At 41.0% G+C, this 24,360-nt stretch overlaps 2 protein-coding genes across 2 annotated transcripts; both read right to left on the bottom strand.

The window, feature by feature from the left end:
- Nucleotides 1-5,426: 5,426 nt before the first annotated feature.
- krit1 (KRIT1 ankyrin repeat containing) lies at nt 5,427-13,922 on the bottom strand. Its single transcript, XM_015973625.3, has 17 exons — nt 13,798-13,922; nt 12,092-12,261; nt 11,856-12,009; nt 11,686-11,778; nt 11,490-11,619; nt 11,173-11,416; nt 10,979-11,094; nt 10,747-10,890; nt 10,507-10,663; nt 9,626-9,733; nt 8,684-8,840; nt 8,461-8,612; nt 8,191-8,357; nt 8,023-8,110; nt 7,741-7,947; nt 7,552-7,668; nt 5,427-5,746 (listed from the first exon to the last, which is right to left on the bottom strand). Exons 2-17 carry the CDS (start codon nt 12,191-12,193, stop codon nt 5,657-5,659), a joined length of 2,226 nt encoding a protein of 741 aa, XP_015829111.1. The 5' UTR covers nt 12,194-12,261; nt 13,798-13,922; the 3' UTR covers nt 5,427-5,656.
- Nucleotides 13,923-14,196: 274 nt separating this feature from the next.
- rpz2 (rapunzel 2) lies at nt 14,197-16,194 on the bottom strand. Its single transcript, XM_015973626.3, has 2 exons — nt 16,073-16,194; nt 14,197-15,425 (listed from the first exon to the last, which is right to left on the bottom strand). The coding sequence occupies exon 2, from the start codon at nt 15,395-15,397 to the stop codon at nt 14,711-14,713; it is 687 nt and encodes a 228-aa protein (XP_015829112.1). The 5' UTR covers nt 15,398-15,425; nt 16,073-16,194; the 3' UTR covers nt 14,197-14,710.
- Between the last annotated feature and the right edge of the window lie 8,166 nt (nt 16,195-24,360).

The following is a 24,360-nucleotide window of genomic DNA, read 5'->3' as shown; positions in this document are numbered from 1 at the left end:
CTCTTCACCACAACATACAGGTGTACCATCAAATCACGCTCCCCCATCAAATAAGGTTTCCCCTACAGCTCCGCTCCGCCCTAGAGTCAAAAGCGCTGCTCGGCTCCACCCAGGCGGCAAAAAGAAAACCCGCGCTTAACGTTAGCTCGTTCACACCATCGACATATAAATATTGGACAATGGGTTTCCATAGACTCCACTAACACGTTTTTGAAGAAAAATGGGAGGTGGCCACCACCGCCATTTTGACCGTGTCACAGGTTCTGTCAAGCCCAGACAATTCCACAAAAGGGAAGAGAGGTGGAGCTGAGGGTGGGGCTGTAAGGCTGGGATCAACTGACGACACCCGGTCGAACTAGCTACAAGCTAACCTGAAGCTAACCCAAAGCTAACGCGGAGGTGGGAGCTAAGCTAACGGAGGTAGCAACCTAGCTACAACCGGAGTTAACTGTGCACAACACCAGAGCTTCTGAACCAGAGATACGCCGGGCTGACCGCTGGGTAAAACCGGGTGGAACACAGAGGTCTCCCAGAGCTCCACAAGCCGGCAGCCGCACAGCAGACAAGTGCCGCTGCGATCTGAGATGCGCAGCGCTGCCGCTGAGGAGAACCGGGTGGAAAGGTTTCCATCCCAGAGCTCCACAAGCCGGCAGCCCGCGCAGCAGACAGAAGCCGCGATCAGACAGAGATGCGCTGAGCTTCGGGGAGGGGAGAACTGGGTGGAAAACAGAGGTCTCCCGAGAGCTCCACAAGCCGATAGTCGGAACCCAGCTCCACCAACATGTTATATTTCAACCCATTTTCTAAAGTGCAGCATTATGTTAAATGCACTGGGTTTTACCTTATTAAATTTAAATTTCATGGTTAAACAGTACATGGTAAAATCTAAGCTCAGCTCGGCAGTGACCTAAAATACATAAATATAATTTTACTTGCCGAAAAAAATGAAGTGGAGACTCTGCAGCTAGGCGCATCTCTGTCTGATCGCGGCTTCTGTCTGCTGCGCGGGCTGCCGGTGTACTTACAACTTACCTATTTTCCTGCAAATATGACAACGGAGTAGCAAATATGACAACGGAGAAGCTAGAGCGACCTCAGTGCTTATCCTACTCGACTTATCGGCTGCATTTGACACTGTCAACTATGGCTTCCTTTTGTCCTTACTCTCTAGCATGGGCATCACAGAGAAAGCACACACCTGGTTTGAATCGTACCTCACAGGACGATCATTCAGTGTACCTTGGCTTGGACAATCCTCTACCGTGCACCATCTTGCCACAGGAGTCCCCCAGGACTCTGTACTAGGACCCCTTCTCTTTGCCATATACACCACCTCACTGGGTGAGATCATTCGATCACATGGCTTCTCCTACCACCGCTATGCAGACGACACCCAGCTCTATCTGTCATTTCCACCGGACGACCACACTGTTTCTGCACGCATATCAAACTGTCTCTCTAACTTATCAAAATGGATGAAATTCCACCATCTCCAACTCAACCTCTCTAAAAATCACTCTGAGGGCCACAAAAAGCCCCTGTGCTGCACTGGACAGGCGCAAATTACATTATTGGACAGGTTTTATCTTTTACTTTCTTCCTGTTTTGAAACTTGCCCCATTTTATTCATCCTTCTTTGCATCTTTAAAGCCAAATGTATCATATTTGATACACATATTACTTCATTTCTTAGACCTAACAGTTCTGTTCAAGCCTCTGCCCCCGTGTGGATGATCGAAGTACTGCAGGACATGAGGAAATTTTATTCATTATTGTTGAACAATCAGATCATTGTTTTGGCATTAGCCAATGAACTGACACATCTTTACATTTTTTAATCACAATAGTCAATTATTTTGTTAATTTTAAATATATTTTTTAATCATTTTCTAAATTCTTTTTTATATTTTACATTTTTTGTTTTTGTGAAGCGCCTTGTGATTTTTATCTTGAGATGCGCTATAGAAAAGATCTTTTCTTCTTCTTCTAAAGGGCTCCATTTTGGTTTAAACTAATATTTACCTAACTTTTTTCCATGTTCCACAGATAAGTTTAATCTCAGACTTTAGTGGTAAAAGGGGGGAAATCTGGTTGTTTACTTAGAGCAAGTAGTGTGTGAGTTCAAATATAATTTTATCAGTTCAAAGTCTGTAGCACTTAAAGCAGTTTCGATTCCAGTGGGCTGTAGCGACCATAATTTAATTGCGGTAACAAGGAAAACAAAGATGCCTAAAAAAGGCCAATTATTTGTGTGCAGACGGATGTTTAAATATTTCAATGAAGATGACTTCATAGAAGATGTGAGGAAAATAAGTTGGACACAGGTTTTAAGTGAAGATGATCCATGCCAAGCAGTAGCAGTTTTCAATGAATTGTTCACAAAGGTGTTAGACAGACATGCTCCTATAAGGAAACTTGCTGTGAGAAGGGTATCTGCTCCATGGTTGGATGAAGAATTAAAAGAATATATGAGGCAGAGGGATAAACTTAAAAATGAAGCAGTAAAAACTAGTAGTCCAGATAAATGGAAAGAGTATCGTAGATTACCAAACTTTGTAACTAAATTAAGTAATCATAAAAAACGGTTGTATCATCAAAAAAGACTTAACTGATGCAAAATCGGATAGTGCAAGATTATGGGGTGCATTGAATGAAATGATGGGTAGGCATAATAGGTCAGCTCCAACCTTTTTGGATGTAGGGGGAACTTATCTCACTAAACCAACAGAAATTGCTAATTATTTAAACCAGTTTTTAACTAATAAAATTAAGTTGTTGTGAGATTCTATGGAAAATAGTCAAACCAAAATATTTCCTATCAACTAATTAAACAAAAAATAATGTTAAATAAAAACTGCCAATTTCAATTTGATAAAGTGACTGAAGACGAGGTGAAGGAGATAATATTAAAAAGTAAAAATAAACCATCTGGCATAGATAATATTGATATAAAATGGTTAAAGTTAGTAGTAGATTTTATTTCATGTCCTATTTTTCATATAATAAATGGAAGTTTTAAAGAAGGTATTTTCCCATCTCAATGGAAAACAGCAAAAATAATACCTTAATTAAGAACAATAGAGAACCACTGTCTGGTCAAAACAGTCGACCAATAAGTTTGCTACCAGCGTTAAGTAAAATCATGGAAAAAATTGCATATGATCAAATTCAAGATTATTTTGAGGTAAATGAATTGAACACAAAATATCAACATGCTTACAAAACAAATCACTCAACCACTACTGCACTTATTCAAATAATTGATTATTGCTTAGAGAATATCGATAATAATAAGCTAATTGGTTCTATATTTCTTGATTTAAGTGCGGCTTTTGATGTTTTAGATCATAATATTTTATTACAAAAACTTAAACACTATGGATTTCATACATCTGCTCTTAACTGGACTAAAAGTTATCTTACTGACAGAGAATATCAATTTTATTTCAATGGCAGTTTTTCTGAAAAGGGTCTGATGGAATGTGGTGTTCCACAGGGAAGTTGTTTGGGACCACTTTTGTTTTCTATTTTTTTGAATGATTTTCCGTGGGTGCTGCAACATGCGACTACAGCAGTATATGCAGATGATATTACTGTTTTAGCTTCAGCACATACGGAGAGTGCATTGAATGAAATATTAAATGAAGAGTTAAGAACAGTCGAGCAGTGGATAACTGCTAACAAATTAGTGATTAATGCAGGAAAAACTAAATGCATGGTAGTTGGCTCCAAACATACTTTACAGACGATGCCAAAGTTACATTTAACCCTGAGTAACAACATAATAGAACAACTAGAATAAGTAAAATTACTAGGAGTTATAGTTGATTGTAAATTATCATGGACAAGCCAGATTATGTTTTACGCAAAATGGGGAGAGGTATGGGCATAATTAAATTTTGTTGCAAATTTATACCACAATATTTACTCAAATGCCTTGTTCAATCATTAGTGCTTTCTTGTGTAGATCAAGCATCTATTATTTGGTCCAGTACAAGTGAAAATAATTTGCATAAGCTACAAGTAGCACAAAATAAAGCTGCTCGTATTGTTTTAGGCTGCCCTTACAGAACGAATGTGGGAACCATGCATGAAAAACTTGCTTGGCTTGATGTGAAGAGTAGATTGAAGTATTTCTTGGTAACAACTGTGAGGAAAATAATAATTACAAAAACACCAAAAATTATACATAGCAAATTATTGTTTTTTTCAGATAATCATACTTATAATACACGACAGATAAATGAGATGAAATGTATTTTACCACACAGTAGAACAAATCAAATTCAACGATCTTTTCACTATAAAGCTATGCTTGCATGGAATGCATTACCTAGATTTTTAATTTTTGAAAGTAATAACATTCCTTGTCATAAGAAACTGAAATTTTTTTTGTTTACACTTAATTGTATAGTGACTAATACTATGAACTCTGCAACGAAGGATTGAGAATCTGTTTGAGGTCGAGTACTGGATATCGATGAACTATGATATGAAACAATGGACATGATGTCACCATTCTGTTATATTTTATTTTCAATCTTTATTGGTGTGATTAACTCCTTTCCCGATATTAGTTTATATATGTAATTTTGTTCTAGATATGTGATTTCATCTTGAGCTACTGGTATTATGGGAATTAGGGATGTGTGTGCGTGAATGTGTGTGTGTTTGTGTGTGTGTAAAGGGTATTATCTCATGTAAACAATTGTATGAAAATGTATGAGACCCCAGGAAGACTAGCATCTGCATTTAGGCAGAAGCTAATGAGGATCTCAATAAAACGAAACGAAACTTACAGTTAATGTCTTTCTAAAGGGCAGCAGTATGCTGGGGCAGCTCAACAGGTTGAGCGGGTTGTCCAGTAATCAGAAGGTTGCAGGCTCGATCCCGGCTCTGGACAGAGAATTCTGCTGTTGTGTCCTTGGGCAAGACACTTAACCTACCTTGCCTGCTGGTGGTGGTCGGAGGGACCGGTAGCGCCTGTGCTCGGCAGCCTCGCCCCTGCCAGTGCGCCCCAGGGCAGCTGTGGCTACATCGTAGCTCATCACCATCAGTGTGTGAATGGATGAATGATACACTGTAGTGTAAAACACTTTGGAGTCCTCCTTACTCTGAGAGGCGCTATACAAGTGCGGGTCATTTATCATTTAAAGCAGATTTTATATATACTTTGGCCCCAAACCTCTTATGTTGCAAGTGTTTCTTCAAAACTTTTCTTATTTTATGATTTTACTTTTTTTTTTACTTTCTAAATGGGCAATCGAATATTAAAAAACAGAGTTCTGGTATCAGACTCCTTTCAAAAGCACTTTTCTGCTGTTGGATTAATTGGAAACCAGCGCTCAGTTACTTGTGCTGCTTTTGGAGACGTTTGGTCATTCCTAATCTCATTTTTCCAGAGAAAACAGCACTCATGTCATTCATACTGTTAAAACACAGACATATTTAATTATACATCTGTTTAATAAAATAAACATTAAATAATGAAACATATTTACACAGAATCAAATGACACAATACAGAAAAATATGGGTATCAAAAATGAGGCATTTGTGTGAAAGTCTCCATCCAGAAGTACAGCGGTCTGTTGATGATGATGATGATGAAGAAAAGGCGTTATGGTCTTTGGCAGATGTGGTTCCTCTGAAGGTTCCTAGCCGTAGGCGTATTTATCTGTTGGGCCTTTTTCGGTAGGAGTCATGTGTCCGCTTAGTTTCATTAAAAGCTTCACAATAAGGCCAGACTGAAATCAAACAAATGTAGAAAAAAGGTCCAATTTTTTATTTTTATCATGGAGAAAGTTGGATTGGAGAGGGTTGGCTGAAGTCCTGAACATCCTGAAATACATTAGCTAAAGGTGCATGAAGTTAGACTGACATCTTTTGGACAAATATGAGTACTGCAGCCCATTATCAGAACGAGTCCGCGCTCAGCAACTTCCCCAGTTTGCGTGTGTTTCATGGCTGTTGCCATTTATGGATCAGCACCAGAAGATTCTAGAAGACGTGTGAGGACGAGTCATATGTAGTAAGTTGATAAGTATAGCAGTAGGTCATCAAAGGATCGTCGGCTAGCAGCGCCTACACCACGCTCAGGACAATCCAGACTCTTTTTATGTGTCGTTCCACAGATGTGGAATGAACAGGGGCTTCCTTGTCGATTTTCAAGAAACTGCTGAAGACCCAGCTCTTCAGAGAGCATCTTCTAACTAGCACCCTCCCCGTCCCCCACTCTACTGCACACTCCATGTTCGCTTCCCTCTTTCATTCTTTATTATTATTATTATTCATTAGGCTGCCTCACTGCCACCTAAGATTGACTGAATAGTGTTTGTCGATAGCCTCAAGGGTCGCTTTGGACAAAAGCATCTGCTAAATACATAAACATAAACATTTCTCTATAATAACTGAGTTGTTGGTTATTAAAAATGTAACTCGAGACATTTTTAGAGCCAAATTTTTGTTTTTGCATTACGTTAGCACTGTTAGTACACTGAATCGCATTTGTTTATAAAATGTGCAATATAAATAAGCCGTCTTGCCTTGGCTTTCCATCGTTAGCTCTACATTAGCCTCCAGCCTTCTTTACCTAATGTTAGAGTAAAACAAAAAGGATGCCGTGTCTTCATACTTGCTTTTTAACGACGCGTACGCATGTATGAAACTAGCTGCCCCACGTAACTTGCAGATAATTTCGCTTATGTGGATCTCCTGAAATTAACGCAACGCATTTGCACGTTGCAATATACGAATAACCAGTAGGCAGAATTGACCAAATGAGCAAGACATAGTTGCCATGGTCACGCTGTCTCTGGTGTAGAGGTCTTTCATAATGAACCAGTTACTGATCTCTTCTATTGATGCTGTGTTTGTTTTGGTTGTACCTCACAAACGCATTTCTCTATCCAGTCAGAGTACTGCAGCGCGCCCCCTAGCAGAATCATCTGGGCCATTCCCATCTGTACCGGGTCGGCCCGGGCCGGGTAGCGTAGGTTGTTTACATATCTGGGTGGCCTGGTATTTTTCCGGGCCAACCAAGGCTCATTCTCAGCCCTCTTCTCGAGGGGGTCTGCTTCAGGCCGACCAGGGCCAACACACCCACTGCTGACAGCAAATTCACACCTTCCATTAGAGCAAGCCTCTGATTGGTGGGTAGAATCAGCCCACATGGGCTTAAGACAAGGATGTGTGGAATCAACCGGGCCAGGCTGGGGCCGACTGGGAATACCCGGCCCTTGCTGACCCGGTACAGATGGGAACGGCCCAATCTAGTACTACATGCAGTGCAGCAGCAAGTATGTAAACAAAGATGCAGCCTGCTGCCTGCACCAATGCGAGGTTATAAAGTATGTGTATTCCGTCCTTTAGTGTTGCAATGGTATAACTTCTGGGTCGCTCCTTTTACTTGCCAACATTCCATCCACAATGCTGCTCCTTGCTGGCCGGTTTCGAATTACAAATGTCAGCATAGTGTTTGTGTTTGCAAGCTCACATATGATTGGCTCTGAAACCAGGAAGAATGGAGGCATACGAACATGTCAACAGTTACCTGTTTGGTGTGCACAATGAAGTTCATTTTGTTGTCTCTGCTGTGGATCTGGAAGTACTGGTCGGCATGTCCCAGTTGCCACATGAACGTGCCGTACTCTAAGCTGATGAGAAGAGCCTGCAAACGAAAGTGACGCCTGTAATCTCCCCCAGTAAAACAGCCTGAAGCCAACTGGGCAGCAGCAGGTACCTTGGTTTCCATGTTCATCAGGTGCAGCCCCTTCGTGTTGACCCCCACGGACACGCGGATGACTTTGTGGTTGCTAGCACTGGCCTTGGTGTAGACCTGGCCCGTGAAGAAGGCAGCTCCATAGGTCGGGATGTCCCAACAGCTCTGTAGGAAGAGCCTCTGCAAGTGGTGCATCTCTTTGCTCACTCCCTCGCTGGTGCTCAGAGCCTGATCGAGCAGAAAGGGTTACCTCGAGGCGCAGTGGGGCTTTACGTTAAAGTTGAATTCAAACCAAAAGAGTACTTTGTATTCATGAAGGATCCTGCTGGTCCAGTGGTATGCTTTGCTTTTCACCTTCGATATCGGCACTATTGATTTCAGGTTTTCCTCACTGGTGAAACAGAAACATTAAATCCAACAACAAATGCATTTGACCGAGTTTCGTTTTCTTGCATTAGAGGTTAGCCTCACTTAAGGAAGCCTTGTTTGTGCTTTTTGCTCTCATAGTTGCCATAGATGATCTGCAGGAGCAGGCTCGCCAGTGTGATCAGCTTGCTGTCCGGCGCTGGAAAGAAACCCTTCAGGAGGCAGTGACGGGCCTCGTCGAAGAGGATGAGGATGGCCAGCGGGTCCTCAACCTTGTTTAAAGCAGTAAGAACCAGAGTGGAGATATTTTTCTGGATTCTCCAACACAGTGAAGGCTGTAAAATAAAACGGAACGTGTTTTTAAACACGCGGTACCTTTTTTTCTATTTCCAGAGGCAGTCGGACATCCCTGCGCAGGAAGAGCTGGGGCTTCTCTCTTTGAGGATCCAACACTGTCAAGTCCGTCACAATCTCCGTCCAGATGCGCAGATGCTGCAGGGGCTTGTGGTACGGCTTCAGCTGCAGGTCTGACACACAAAACACATTTAGTATGCAACTCTGTTACTGAGATATCAGAAGATGTGGCAGCGGGACTCACGGAGGTTCTCTGAGCAGATCCAGATGGTGAAGTACTGCTGGGTCTCTTGAGAAAGCCGCATGCCCTCCATTATCTGCTGCACAGTTGTGTTGTTGCCATGTTTCAGTTCCACAGAGCGATAGGAGCCATCCATACGATAAATACGCACCTTCTCGTACTGCAGAGCACACAAACACCAACGATAACACACAGCAACGCAAAGATAACCCCGGGTTTCCACGGGAGCCGTCAGCAGCATGTCTTGCTCGCGTAAGCTGCTGCTTGGCCCTTCCCACGAGACGCGAAGCAGCAGGGGAGCAGCTGTCACCGACAGAGCACGAAGTCACACGAGTGACTTCGTCAGTAAACACAACAACAAGCAGGAGAAAACTACAACATGGCTCCAAAAGGTTTGTGTTTTATGTTCTGTCCGTTTTATAATCGCCAATACGGACCTGAAAAACAAAGGAGACCGCTAGCTAGGTGATAACTTCTCACGGGGCCGCACAGTTACTAACTTTTTTTAAAAGTAAAGCAACCGGAAGGCAGTACGTTCTTTATTCTGAAAATCTCGGGAGCTTCTCTCCATTTCCGCGTCCGATTTCCTGTCTTTCCTTCCCCAAAAATGTTGAACTTGACCCGTTTCAGAGGCGTCGCGCGTAGAAAATAGAACCGGCGCGTAAAGGCCGCGACATGCTGCTCCTGAGACGCGGCCGACTCGCGCTGCTGACGGCTCCAGTGGAAAAGGTTCTGTTGATCACAGCGGTTCTTATCAGCAGCTATGACGTGCTGCTGCAGTAACGTGCTGCTGACGGCTCCTGTGGAAAGCCGGGGTAAGGCTGACAGCTGGAAGCGTGTTTGAAGAAACAGCACCATCTAGTGATCAAACAGCGTCCTCTCCTACTACATCATTTTTCGGCATCTAAAACCAGGTATTTGAAGAATAAAGTGAGTGTGACTCACTGGTTTGCCGTTGGCTTGCTGCAGCAGTTTTATCGTCTCCTCCCACTCGTTTTGTTTGTTCTCCTCACACACCTGGACGGGTGATCTCTTCTGCTGGTCCTCTATGTGCTGTTATGAGAAAAGGTCATAAAAGAGTCAGGTTATTTAGCCTTTTCTGTTTTTATTTTTCCAAAATTTACTTTTTATGATCTGAACTCGTTTAGTTAGGAGGGGGGGAAAAGGAATTTTGGGGGATAAACAAGCTGAAAAAGATGTAAATAGATTTAATGAGGCTCAATAAGAAACATTTGATTAGTGAATACCAAATATGAGAGAATATTTGCTTAAAGGGGACATATGACCTTTTTTCTTTTGTTATAATAGCTATATATTAGATAGATAGGTCATCATAAGTTTCCTCTCACATGAAGCAATTTCAGCAGTTTTATTCTTGCCAGTTTCAGTATATTCCAGAATGAGCCGTTTCAGGGCTCTGTCACTTTAACAAGCCGGAGCTGGCCATGCCCACCCCTCCCTCACTCAGGCTGCTATAAGCTGAAAAGCTCTGATATCTAGAAGGGGATCCGAGTAGAGCCGCTGCTCCTCCTGTGGCAGCTCTCTCCTGCAGGGGAGCGGTAGTTCTAAGCTAATTTCCCGTTTGTGATGTCACAAATGTCAACTTTTTGAAACGGCTTGTTTTAGTCACACAATTCCTAAAACCAAACGCTGACAGAAAATGGATGGACAGATTTTTCTCACGTTTGGAGTGTTTAAAGCGGCAATAGAGACCCACGTGGCAGCACAAAAGGGCGAAAGAGGTGAATCTTGCACAATATGTCCCCCTTAATCACAAAAATCTGCACAACTAGACAAAAAAAGAAACTCTTTTTCATGTTTGGTACCCGGTCGATCTCAGGATGCTGCAGGAGGAGCTTCACTATCTCGGCGTGGCCTCCTCTGGCTGCAAAGTGAAGAGGTGAGCTGAGCTGGCCGTTCAGCAGATTAGGATTACAGTTGCCTTTCTCCAGCAAGAGCTTGCTGGCTTCGACTTTACCGTGCCTGGAATCAATCGCGACATAAAACAAGGATGAAGCCAACCCTTAAAAAAGCAACGTTCTCTGGAAAACCTCCCTCAGACTCACCAGCAGGCGTAGTGTATCGGAGCCCAGTGATCGCTGTCCAGTTGCTTGACTGAGAAACCGCTTTCTAGAAGTTTGGAAAGCAGCTCAGTGTCTCCTTCACAGGCACTGCGGTGGAGAGGGAAGTCCTCCACCCACTGGTGTTCCCTACGGACACAAGTTTCAGTGTCAAGGAAGCTAAAGGAAGGTGGAAAGGCAGGAAAAAGTTAACATTTAATGGAGCGCTAGCCCTCACTTGTCTTCTGGAACACACTTGGGGCCATGTTGCCACTTTTCCCTTTTGGGAATCTGGATTTTGGAGTAGTCTGGTGCTCCAAGCCCAAAGTACGGGTTTATAATAACTTTATCCACCTGGAAAACAAGCCAAAAGAGTTTTGTTGCAAAGAAAACGTGAAAAGCAGCTTCCTTTGTTTCGAGGAGGTCTCGTACTCTGTTAGTGTACTGTAGATCCGAGCCAAACAGCGGATTCAGGATGCACATGTCGGCCTTCTCCAGGGACATCATCTTGCTTTTGATCTCCAGAGCGGTGTAGCCCATGTTCAGACCTTCGTCGCTCAGTTTGCCGTCGCCGCTGTAAGCCGGGTTGTTCACGTTGGTTTTCACACGCTCAACGGGAGCCGGTCGGAAGAGAGCCGGTATGGCGTGAGGCACGGTGTGCTGCTCTGCTAACCACCTGCAGAGGAGACGGATGGACATCGGTCAAGAGTCGTTTTCTGCTACGTTAAAGACCGTGAAGATGTCCTCACTTGTCCAGGGCCAGGAGCATCTTGGAGGTGATGGAGCAGAAGTGATGACTGGTTTCACTGCAAACACGCATGATGTCCTGAAGGCAGTAAAAGACAGGACTCCCAGGACTGTGGATGGGTTTGCTGTTGTCTGTGCAGAAGGACTTGTTAATCTACGCGCGCACCTAAAACTCGCCACCGGGTCGTTTTTACTCACCTTTAACGTTAACCGGCACGACAAAAAGAGATGCCTCTTTCCCTTCGTGGTCACCTTCGAGAGTAAACTTCTTCATGTGCACCACACGCTTTCCTTCACAGCAAACATTTCATGTAATCAGATGAGGTCACATCTGGCTGTACGTGTGTGTGCAGGTGTCTCAGCCTCACCTATGAAGCTCTGATTATTTGACATTGGTCTCATTGTTTCATCGACATAATCCAAAATAGATTTAGATTTGTCTCCTGGTTTAATCCGTGTTGCCAGAAGAACTTTCTTCTTTTTTTTCTCCTTCCCCTCTAGAGGCACTTCTCTCAGCAGAATCTGCATGTGCCAGAGGAGAAATCTGCTCTACTTTTGGATTATAAAACACTTTCTTATGCACGCGTAACGGTTTTAGGAGTACCTCGTATGCTTTGGCTTTGTATTCCTTTGTGGTAAGGCTGACTTGATTCTTTGGGCGAATGACGGCGACAAATGCATCTTCCAATCCGGCGTCGTTGCCCATGGTTTTGTCTTTCCTTCAGGCACAAGTAAACATCTAACATCAGGGCCAAATGCCATGGAGAGTCATGCCTGAAACGACACCATAAAACATCATTCAACGCATTTGAAGTGTTCTCTAGTATACATGAACTCCTTGTGGGTCGATCTCTGTGGAGAAAACAGCCCTAGCGCTCCTGTTTCAGGAACTAGAAGTTAGTCTGAGGATTGGGGGATGGAAATAGGCAGGATTTGGAGTCTTGCTCATTAATATTCATGATATGCAAACATTTCGCATCTGATTGGCTAACAGCAACTCTTCCATTGCCTCCATTTTCAATGTTGATGTTTTAACTCTAAAAATAAGGAGTTCTGCCGTGTTGTGGAGTTGCTAATGCTAACAGTTAGCTTCTGCTAGCCGAGACATGCTCATTTTTTGTCTTTGGTTAAAAAAAATTAGAACAAATCCCAAAGTTTTGGCGACAGTCTTTACAAAACAAAGTAGCTAAAGAATATTTTTAAGTATTTTGTCGCCAAGTTTTTTGTTACATGTCAACACATCACAACCTTTCTGGTTAGGTGCCTTCTTCATGCCTGAATGATTTACAGGTCAGAGTTACGTTTCATACAACAAACAAAAGACATTTAAGATTTCTGCACAGTACTGTTAAATTAGAGATGCACCCATGCTTCACCGGGTGTTTGGAATCAGCCAAAATTCAAAATGATCATTTTAACCGGAGATTAGTCAATCTGAAACAGGAAAATAGAATGTTTTCTCCCAGACTGTGACGACACCACGGACATTTTTACTGATCAGAAGACTTACCATCACAGAGAAGTAACCAGATCATCTTTGTGGAAGTTTAATATAACGTAGTTAATCACAAATAAAATTGAAGAAATAAATGTATTCTATTAATTATGGTTATATAAAATAAATCAGTAAAAGCCAATATTGGTATCAACATGGCATATCTGTGTAAAATCATCTGACAAATAAGTATTAGCCCTCATAACCAGAGAGCAAAGATCCAATAGTTGTTGCTTTGCAGGTTTACTGAAATGTTAGTGTTATTATTTCATGTAAACTGTGCATTTCTGTAATAAGTAAATTAGGTTAAATTTAATATATGTAATGTTCTCAAATGATCATTTAGGTCCTGAGAACAGTTCATAATAAGTAGATTTAGCAAGTGTTACGTGCAATAGCACGTAAAATTCAAAAGGTATTGACACTTCATTTAATAAAACACGAAACAACAGAGAATGGTAACTTTTTAGTCATTGTAACTTGAGTTCAAGGGAAGGTCACGCCCCGGAAATCAGACTTTTTAGACTGTTTTTACATGAATCGGTAACAATATTCTGTTTCACACCACATGATGTTGTTATGCCCGATGTATCACGTGCTCTTACCAACAAATAAAGTCACATTAATTTAATTCATCGTCGTTTTTCTTAGCCGGGATGTTAAACTCATCACCCCGGTTGTTCCGCTCGATAAGCAGCTGAAACTCACCGAATACTACCAGGCTGTTACTAAAACAGAACGTTCCGTCTGCCGGCTTCCCAACATCTTTTACTGTATTTATTAAATGGGTTAAAGTTAGAAATACGTCAGGTTACCTTTTAGTTTGATGTCTCAGGCGGTTTAAAGTAGTTGTAGGCCTTTTTTTTCTCAGTCTTTGGGCAGGGTTGTAGACACAAACAGAGGAATCACGTTACGTTTCATTGTAGCAGCAGACGGAAAACAGTGACACTTAGTGGCGGGGTGGAGTTACTGCAGCATGAAAAACATGATAGAAGAGGTGGAAAGAGTACCTAAATGTTGTACTTAAGTACAAGTATAATTACTTTCATGAAATTTTACTCAATTACAAGTAAAATTACCTGCCTCAAAATGTACTCAAGTAAAAGTAAAAAGTAGCTTATTTCAAATGTAGTCTAAGTAAAAGTTACTTAGTTACTTTTTTGACTGTGCAAGGACAGGCTCCTCTGAATAGTTAAAAAAAAGACAATGGGGTATAAATGTCAAAGTGGCCGTTTTTTAATTAAATGAACAAATATGCATATTGAAGTACAAAGGCAGTTACACTGCAAACTAGTAACATAAATTAGGTTATAGTCACAAGCCCATGACTTTTCCCTGGTCTTTCCAGGTGTATTGTAGCAAGGAAACATTTAAAACTTGCAGAATAATGATCCTTGAGGACTGGACACCACTGATTTCCAATCAATAGATCCATTCATTTGTTTTAGTAAATCATTCATTCATTCATTTTATTGAACAGATTGTCAGTCAGATTGTATAAAACTTCAGCATTTATTGAGGCGTGACACAAAGAGGCAGATGGTCTTTTGGGATAACAAATGCAGTCAATAAAGCAATTCAAAACAAAATAAAACATACGCTTTTTAAGTACACACATAGTGACAGAGCTTTGGTCTTCTTTAAATATTTTCAAATATTACATCGTTTTCCTAATTTGTATACGGTGTTTCTGGCGCGAAACCCAAAGAACATGCTTACTATGTGGGTTCAGGACGATGGGTCTTTACATTTACCAAGTACATCCTCCATCGCCGTCTGGATGTCCGTTACTCTCTTACTCCACTTCTCCTTCACCTCGTCTTCATCATCCTCTGTAACAGCTGTGTAGCCCATCAGAGCGATGAGGCCAATATGGAAGAGGTTGATAAAGTGTGAGCAGATATGCTCCATGGTTTTACGGTCGCCATCGCAGCTTTGCAAATACACCATCAGTACAGGTCTTCCGAACAGGCCACTTTTACCCATCACGCCATTGTAGAGCACATCCAGGCTTAGGTCTGACTTGTCGCGCTCGTAAATTTTCTCAAACGCCTCCATGTAGCGTTTGGCGTCGCCCGGGTTTTTCTTCACCTTTGCTACCATTTGGATGAAGGAGCTGTACTGGTGCTTGATGTACTCCTCGTACTTGCCGTAATTTTCGATCACCTCTTTGACGAGGATGTCGTTCAATATCAGACGGTTCTTTTCGGAAATGCTCTCCAGTTTGGTGTGGATCTCCTGGAAGTCCTTGTCCAGAGGGTGGGTCTTGTCGTCCTCCAAGCCCTTTCGAGCCACCTTAACCAGGGATGAGACGACTCCAAAGATGGGGTCGATGGAGGAGGCGAAGGAGGTCACTTTCTCCATTAGGGCCAACACTTTGACCGCTGTCCCCTTAATGTCTTGTCCATCAGCCATGATGCTGCTTTTCTTCGACACGACTGCTCTATAGATTACAAATTATAATGATTAGCTTAATCCCATAAAACATAGCCTTGGGTTCATTGCAAGAACAATAAACATTTTTGCCCGGTAGGTTTTAGAAAGACTGGTTTTGTACTATTAAGCAAAAAGATTTTAACAAAGACACATCTCATTTGTTCGATTAAATGTCAAAAATAGTGAGAAATCCAGTTGGACTGGCTTCCAAATGAGTTTCGTCAAACGTTTTTCTGACTTTGACAATCACAAATGTAATGGCACCACAGAGCCAATTGAAATCATAGTACATCTCTGTCATAGTCGTGGTATTAATCATCCTTCTCAATGTTGTCCTACTGGAAAAATAACTCGGGAACAACAGTAGGTGTGTCTTCATTGCAATAAATACAAGTCAAACCGGAAACAAGAAAAGCAGCAGCAGGTGATGAACTTCTGAATAAAACGTATGATACATATTTATGTGCCTTTTTCATGTAAAACTCAGGATGTGTTGTTGCTTGTTTTCCAGCTCTCATTTCCTGATTTCCAGCTTTTTGTAAATGAATCATTCCATCTTGCTACAGTTATTCCCAGTTGACAGTGTTCACACAGAGATTAAACATCCCCCAGATTATAGATTATAAACCACCAAGGAGGCTCGTGTTTACTCACCAGAGATAAAACAGCTTGGATCCCTCCGTCTACTGCAGCTGTCTGGCTTTCCTCTCCACCATTTTAAACAGCAGTCATGATGAGACAGCCCACTCATGCCAAATAAGGGAATAAAAAACAGGAAGTTACTCCTGCCCTGTGCTGATTGGATGAGAGGATCTCTTTCCTAGATGACTGAAGCTCCAACCACAGATTGCAACTCTAGACCTAAGTAGTCTTTTTTTTGGTCAATTGTACCTTTATTTACTTTCATAACAGTTACAGATGAGGCAATCATATACGGTGACTAAAAGTTAACAAAAAAATCAAGGTACAGCTTTATTAGTAAACAGGAAATGAACATCTCTCAGAAGTAGGGGACACTGTGGACAGGTCTTCAGTCCATCACCGGGCCACACAGAGACAGCCATTAACAAACTCACTTCTAGAGTCTCCAATTAACCCAGCATGCATGTTTCTGGTCCTCCTATGAGGAAACCAAAGTATCCACAGAAACTCTGTGGCCTAAGGCTGCGCCACCACCGGAACCACACCGCCACCCTTTGTTCAAACACTTTTATTGCAATTACTCACACACACTTCAATCTGTGATAATATAATATTTATTCTTCTCAAGCTTTCGGTCAAAAGACATTCATCAGGAATTGTGCATTTTCATGCAGAGATTTCCTAGTTAAGGAGAACAGCTGATGTAAAACACCTGCGCTTATTCCACACAACAAAGCATTATGGGGGGTGGAGTTCCATTCACAAAACATAGTGCACTAACCCAAGAAGCTTACAGAATCTCATAAAAACACTTCAAAATCATCTACCGAAGGAAGAGATTAATACATTGCAGGCATCAATCTAAAAAAAGCCATCATGGAGCAAGGCAATGAAATATACATAAAATAATCCAACCATTTATTATTTAGAGCAATACAGACATTTCAAAATCCTCATTAAGGCAAAATGGTTGAAGTGCATTTAAAGTGTAGCTCCAGAATAGTTCCCTTTGACAAAGTTTTGGTCTTTTGACCAAAAGCTTGAGAAGAGTAATTATTATATTATCGCTGATTGAAGTGTGTGGATTTTGTTCCTCTTCATTCAATTTTTTTATCCAGCACCTCAACCCAGATGAGCGGTGTTACTTTATTTTTATTGCAATTATTCACAATATTCTAATCTAAAAGGATTTTTTTAAAGCATAAACAAAATGGATTCTATCAAAGGAAAAAAACAGCAGAAGTAAAATCACTAAATAAAAAGCTAAATGTGCTAATAATGTCATTTCTGGATTGTGACTCCTTAATGACATTCTTGAGGTTTTCTGTCTTTATACATTAAATTTTTACTAAATATAACTTTATTAGAAGATACAATCTTTTATATATAGAGCCTCACAAGATAAAAATCACAAGGCGCGAAGAACAAAAATCTAAAAACAACAATTAAAAGGATTAAAAGTATCATAAAATTTTAAAAAATGTTATAAAACATTAAGGAAAGGGAAAGAGAAAATGAATAAGAAAGAGGTAATCAGTGGATCCTGGGAAAGGCGGAGTTGGTAGAAACAGCAGAACAAGGAGAGGGTCACGCTGCTTTTTAAAGGAGACCACTGAGTCCACTGATCTCAGGCTCAGGGGGAGAGAGTTCCAGAGTCTGGGGGCCACAGCAGCAAATGATCTGTCACCTTTGGTCTTTAGCCTGTTGCTGCACAACCAGTAGGCTTTGATCACTGGACCTCAGGGACCTGCTGGAGGTGTAGGGACTAAGAAGATCACCAATGTAAGATGGTGCTTGTCCATGTAAGGCCCTATAGACCAGAACCAGGATCTTGAAATGGACCCTGAAGTTGACTGGCAGCCAATGAAGCTGGAGGAGAAGCGGGGTGATGTGGGTGTGTTTGGAGGACTTGGTCAGAAGCCGAGCACAGGCATTTTGAACCACCTGTAGACGGTTCAGGGAGGTTCTGCTCAGACACGTGAAAAGAGAGTTACAGTAGTCTAAGCGTGAGGAGATGAAGGTGTGGATAACAGACTGAAGTTTTGTGCTATTTTATAAGTGATGGTTTAACACTGTATTTAGTTGTTAGAGGAAGTGGTTTAAGGTGTTTTAAAGGTGTGGAACACTGATGATTTTTTAGTGATTATTTCTGATTAGAATCTGTCACTCTGTCTAGCTTCTGACAGAAAAACCTGACCACTCACGTCAAGTGGTCCCTTGGACTCGTCCATTTTGGCTCGTGATGGGGAACTGTTGTTGTTTTAGCTTCCAGGAAACAGCATTGAACCTGTTGGCTAGCAGGAGCTAACCATTAGCATTAGCAACTCCACCACATGGCAGAAGTTCCTCCAGGACTGGGTTATGCATCTGCGTCTTCCCTCATGTGTCTCCTCGTGTCCTCCATCCCTCTCTAGGTTCCCATTTTGTGTCTCATTAGCAACCTCATGTGTCCTTTGTCTGCGTCTCATTTATGTGTCTTCTGTTGCAGCCCTTTAGATCATTCTTCCCATTTCCCGTGTTCATTCGGTCATCCCCAGCCCCTCCAGGTGTAAACCTAAAAACTATGAAACACAAAACAAAACCTAAAGACTGAGGGAAGGACACACACACACACACACTACACTGAGCTGGGGAAGGACACACACACACACGTAAAAGTTTCTTTTTGGCTGAGTCCAGATGAGCCAAGTAAGGTAAGGCAGGGAAACGCCATCAGAGGAGCCGTCTGCATCAGGTCTTATAGTTCTACTGGAACTATAAGACCTATTTCTGTTAAAGAAATAAAAGCAGTAAATGTCTGTGGTAAAGAACACCACAATATTAGGATTTAACCTTTGAAATTAGTTCCCCTTTTTAAGGGTGTTTTTCTGTAACCCGTGATGTGGTCAAAAAGAAAGATTTTTGTAGAGAAATGTCAAAATACATTTTATCTGGTTGTTGTTTGGAGTTTTCTGACAGATAAATTTAAAGGGGTTCTAGAACAATTTAATAACCGTTCTTTGAACCTCTCTAGACTAATTTGGCATGCGGTTTTTGTAGGTCACCATCTTGCAGCACCGCCATTGCTGAGATGACACTTCAGTGACTCACTCATTAAGCTGAAACGTGATTTTATGTAAATGATCGTTTGTTCTTTCTTCTCTTCTTCTGTCATTGTAAACTGACCCTCTAGTTAAAGCATTTTTAATGTTGGTAACTGCTCTTTTAATGTTAACCTTTGAGAGTTTTTTGTTTTGCATTATCTTGATAATGCTCGCCATCTGTTTGCACTTGTTTTTAGAACCTTTTACAATTAAAACCATTTCAACTCCACTGTCGTATTTCTTATGTTACCCCCTCCTTCGCATTTTAACGTCTCCTGTCGGGGACGTAACGTAACAGGGCCGTGCAGAGACCTTTGACGGGGCGGGTGCTCAAAGAAAAAAAAATGAGGCATTTAGAGCAATCCAACAAGTTAGAAAATTCAAAACTTGAGAAAATTGGGTTCAAACATAATATATCAATTGGTGTCATTAGTGTTAATGTTCATAATAGTTTTAGTTTTTAAAGCTGACTTATATCTAGAGATGTTACAACCACATTTTTGCCCCTGATCTGAGTCCAAGTTGTTTGATTTTTGAATATCTTCCAATACCGAGTCCTGTTCTGATACCAGGTGGTGATGCAACGCATTATAAAAGAAAGAAGTTGTCCTTCTGTCTGTATTTGTCATTTTGTTATTTTAGCCTGAAAAGGTCACTCATTCAGGAAGTACATTAACAGAAATTAAGATTCAAGATACTTTATTGCCATGTCATGATGGGTGGCAATTTCCTGACCCACGACAAGCAGAATCACTCGCAGAAACAGGCAAGTGTGTAAAAGGGTTTTTATTTTTAAATGAGCTAAAGGAGAGAGGGGAACCGAAGATGCTCTGTACTGGCAGCAGGATTCCAGGAGGAGGTTCTGAGGGGAGAGGCAGAGTGGAATAATGGAGATTATGTCTTGAGACGGAGCTTACTGTTTCTTGGTAGCAGAAGAATGTACAGGGAGGGTTTTGGTCAGGTCCAGGTGAGCAGAGGAGATCCAGAAGGCAAAAACTGATTTATCCAGAGGGGATGTAGAAGCAGAGGTTGATGAGGGCAGGTGAGTGGCTGAGAGCAGGCGGCCAGGGGAGGAGGCAGTGTGGTCTGGAGTGCAGGAGTCCGGGTTGGTTCTGGAGAAGGAATGTGGAGAGAAACCTGAAGGAGCGCAGGGAAGGACATTCAGGATTTCAGGCTGCAGGTTAACTAGAACAAGAAACAGATACGAGCCATGTTCGAGGCTAGAGCTACCCAAAACAGTAATCATCCGGCATAGTGAAGTGTCACACTGCTCCTTAAATCCCCTGGGCCTTGATGACATGATCAGCTGCAGCTGGTAGCTCTCAGACACAGCCACCTGCAGTGTTGGGAGTAACACAGTACAAAAGTAATTAATTACTGTAATGCATTGCTTTTTGCTGTAATGTGGTAATGTAAGGCATTACAGGGAAAGAAAATGGTAACATTTACTCGGTACAATTGTCAGTAACGCGGTAATCTGGGACGTAATTTTGGGGGGGGACGGGTGGGACATGTCCCCCCCACTTTTTCAAAAGGCAGTTTTGGTCCCCTGCACTTTTTTCCGTCCAAAAACAATGTTACGCTCCATTAAAAGGATTTGGTTGAGCACTAGGACCGAAACGGAAACCAGTTTACTATTAGACCCGCCCAAAAGCTAATCTATTGGCTCTGCTGATACTTGCTAACGTATTATTGGCTGTTGCTGCTGTCACTCAAGTTGTAAACAGTCAGAACGTGCTCACGTTGTTTTGCTAGTTTGGAGCCGCTAGGGAACACCGGTACTGAGTCACATCGTCAACTAGACGCTGTGTAATATCAGAGCTCAGCTCAGCTTCCATTACATAACATTTGAATAAGTGTTCATTTGTGAGTCTTTGGTAGTTAGGCACAGCCAGGAGGCAGCATGTCAAGAAAACGAAAAGTGGATATAAGAGACTTCTTTCAAAGTCAAAACGTAAGTTGGAACATGTGACACCGCTGCATTAAGCTCAGACTCACCTCCTCCTTCACAAACATACTCAAAACTAACTTTTACAAACTCATCTCCTCCACATAACTGACTCCTCAGACACAATTTATTCGTATTATTATAATAATTATTTTTTTATTACTATTATCATCATAATTATTATTACTAGTAGTAGTAGTAGTAGTAGTAGAAGTGTAACTTCAAAACTTTTATCATTTAACTTTATTGTAAACTTATCTATTGCAATGTATATGTTCACATTAAAAAGCTCTGAAAAATGAACAGTATCATCATCGTCAACAGATTTTTTTAAGCTTAATGTCAAAGATGTACACTTTTCATTAGATTTATCTTATTTTTTCCTTTTTTTTGTGTGTTGAAATGCAACAACTGTTTAAACACTTTTAAGGGGAAAAACATATTTAATATGTTTTTATACACTCAAATGTTAGGGTGATGATCATGTGTAAAACATTAGTTCAGCATGTCCTCTAACACAGCAAATGAACAAACGGCCAGATCTCAGGAGGGACCGTTTATGTATAAATAATTTTTATACTTTTGACTAGGCCTGGGAAAGTAACACATTTTGCTGGACGATATTTTGTCCAACAAATTGTTGATGATAAACGATATCATTGTCAACATTATCTAGACCAAAATAACCACTAATATAATGTTAATATATCATAATAATGCAAGTACACCCTTTAAAATGCAACAAATAAACCTTCATTTAACATTGAAATGTCCAGAACCAGAACTTCTAAATGAATAAAAATAACAAACAAAAATTGAATAAAAAAGGAATCTCACTCCCTGTTTGAAAATGTTGCACCAAAAACAATAAAAAAAGACCCAAAACAATAAATACAATAGCCTGTCCATTGTCAACAGCCAAAACTGCACTTCAATAATGATAATAAATAAAAATAATAATAGAGTTGTACATTTTTTAACTTTGACATATATATATATATATAGAGAGAGAGAGAGAGAGAGAGAGAGAGAGAGAGAGAGAGAGAGAGAGAGAGAGAGAGAGAGAGAGAGAGAGAGAGAGAGAGAGAGAGAGAGAGAGAGAGAGAGAGAGAGAGAGAGAGAGAGAATGGAAAAATTATTGAGATGGGCACATGACGTGTCAAGGGGTCTTTACATAACACCCCCCACCCCAAATCCGCACAAGCCTGCTGTGTCCCCCCCACTTCTGAAATCAAAATTTCGTCCCTGGCGGTAATTACAATGCATTTTTAAACCCAGAATCAAGATGCGGGTTTCCTAAAAATTCAAACTGCGGGAAGCCTGAAAAAAGATCCAGTATCCACATATGTGACGTGATTTATGGACTCAGCTTTGCGGAGAGGACGCAGCGGTAATGGCTCAAATACTCCAACTGCGTCCTGCGCGCAGCCGCTGTTATATTCACAAAATCGCTCCACCAAAACAAAGTGATTCGTTTGTGATCGTTTATATCAGCTCATATTCTCTGGTACTTCATGTAATTTTCAGCTGAGTTCATAATTTGTGCGCCGGTGATTTCAACTCATTGCTGCTGGAGCGCAGCGCATAATATTAAGCTGTTTATTTATTTATTTATTTATTTTGCGTTCGGTAGATCCCTTTGGCTGATTAGTTAGAAAGTAGGAAATCTAGGAAACAGTTTTTCTGGAAGACGGAGAAAACATGCAGCATGCAGGAAGGTTAGAGAGAGAAAGGGCCGGAAATTATTCACATAAAATAAAATAAAAAATAAAAAAGTAGGTAGATTTATCCCCATTACACATTTTTACCAGTGAAAAGCAATAATATATAAGCATTTAATATTTATACATGTGATAGAATCAGATCACCCCAGAAGTCAGTCCCACATCCAGGGCCGTATCAAGGCATTTGGGGACCAAGGCAAATATAGGCTTGGAGCCCCCACCACCTTACTCCCTGCTCAGTTAATATAAGATGGCAGCGTGCTGAGAGTACAGATTGTTGTTGCTTTTATGTAATAAACAATCATCTTAAATAACTGTTATTATATCTGACTGTTTTTAACAGCAATCCTAGCTCAGACACCACATCACCTTCCACATATATGGCATGAGCTCACTGAGCGTCAGATTACCAGATGGTGAAAGTAAGTTAAAGTAATGCAAAAGTAGTGTAACGCCTTACATTTTAAAATCAGTAATATTGTAATGTAATGAATTACTTTAAAATGAGGGTAACAAGTAATAAATAATGCATTACAGTTTTGAAGTAACTTGCCCAACACTGGCCACCTGTGAACAATGCTCAGAAGGAGAACAGGGTTACAGGCAGGCAGCTCACCACGGACCATGACAGTAAATCTACTGATGCTGAAGATGATTTGCATTAAAACCTAAGCATTTGCATGTGTCATGTTGCAAGAAGCAATCATGTAATGAATCCAGCTCTGCAGCTGCTGGGCCATTCAGGAACCTTCATCCAATCACATGTCAACATGCAGGTTGTAACTGCAAGATTTTTTTAATTTTTGTAAAAATAAAAATGATTAAGAAATACATTGATTTTGAAAATAGCTCTTCAAGAAATACTGTTGTAATTTTTTATTGCATTCTGTTAGTCTAGAATAAAATAAATATGATGAAATAAATATTTTTTTCAGTTTATTTTTCTCAAAAAAATTATCTTCAAATTATTCTGGTGAGTGCTGGTGCTGCTGTAACAAGGGAATTTCCCCACTGTGGGATCAATAAAGTCTGTTCTATTCTATTCTATTCTAACAATCGCTTTCTGCTATGATTAATAATGTATCTTCCTTCAGTGCATGTAACAAAAAAAATTCATAAACAAGTTGACTCATGAGTCAAGTAGTTTTCATACCTCCAGATTTTTGAAGAGAAATCATAACAAATAGGCAGTAAGCTATTATTGTAACCTTCGACCACTAAAAACTACAAATAAAAATGAAAAACTTGGGTTCCAGAACTATGCAACATGTTGTAAGGGACACAGACATACCATGTAAATCTGGTATTGCACAAGTATTGAGCACATACTGAATACTGCAGTGGTGTTATTGTGTACCAGGATAATGCCAGTACAGCTTAAACTGAGGAGTTATACACTCTTGCTGCAGAGGGGATGAAAGACCTACGGTAGTGTTCTGTTTTACATCTGGGATGTCTCAGTCTGCCTCTGAAGGAGCTGTCCATGGTCTCCACAGTGGAACGCAGTGGGTAGGAGGGGTTCTGTAGGATGGAGGTCACACATGG

The sequence above is a fragment of the Nothobranchius furzeri genome, chromosome 19, assembly GCF_043380555.1.
Source record: "Nothobranchius furzeri strain GRZ-AD chromosome 19, NfurGRZ-RIMD1, whole genome shotgun sequence".
In the NCBI taxonomy this organism is placed as follows: domain Eukaryota; kingdom Metazoa; phylum Chordata; class Actinopteri; order Cyprinodontiformes; family Nothobranchiidae; genus Nothobranchius; species Nothobranchius furzeri.
The sequence above is the reverse complement of the archived record's forward strand: the minus strand, read 5'-3'. Positions and strand labels throughout refer to the sequence as shown.

Coding starts and splice junctions, on each gene's coding strand:
- krit1 (XM_015973625.3), bottom strand. CDS start 12,193: ATGGGCAACGACGCCGGATTGGAAGATGCATTTGTCGCCGTCATTCGC. Junction 11,095..11,172: donor ATCTACAGTACACTAACAGA/GTACGAGACCTC, acceptor CTTGTTTTCCAG/GTGGATAAAGTTATTATAAA. Junction 8,358..8,460: donor CTCTGGAAATAGAAAAAAAG/GTACCGCGTGTT, acceptor GCTTTAAACAAG/GTTGAGGACCCGCTGGCCAT.
- rpz2 (XM_015973626.3), bottom strand. CDS start 15,397: ATGGCTGATGGACAAGACATTAAGGGGACAGCGGTCAAAGTGTTGGCC.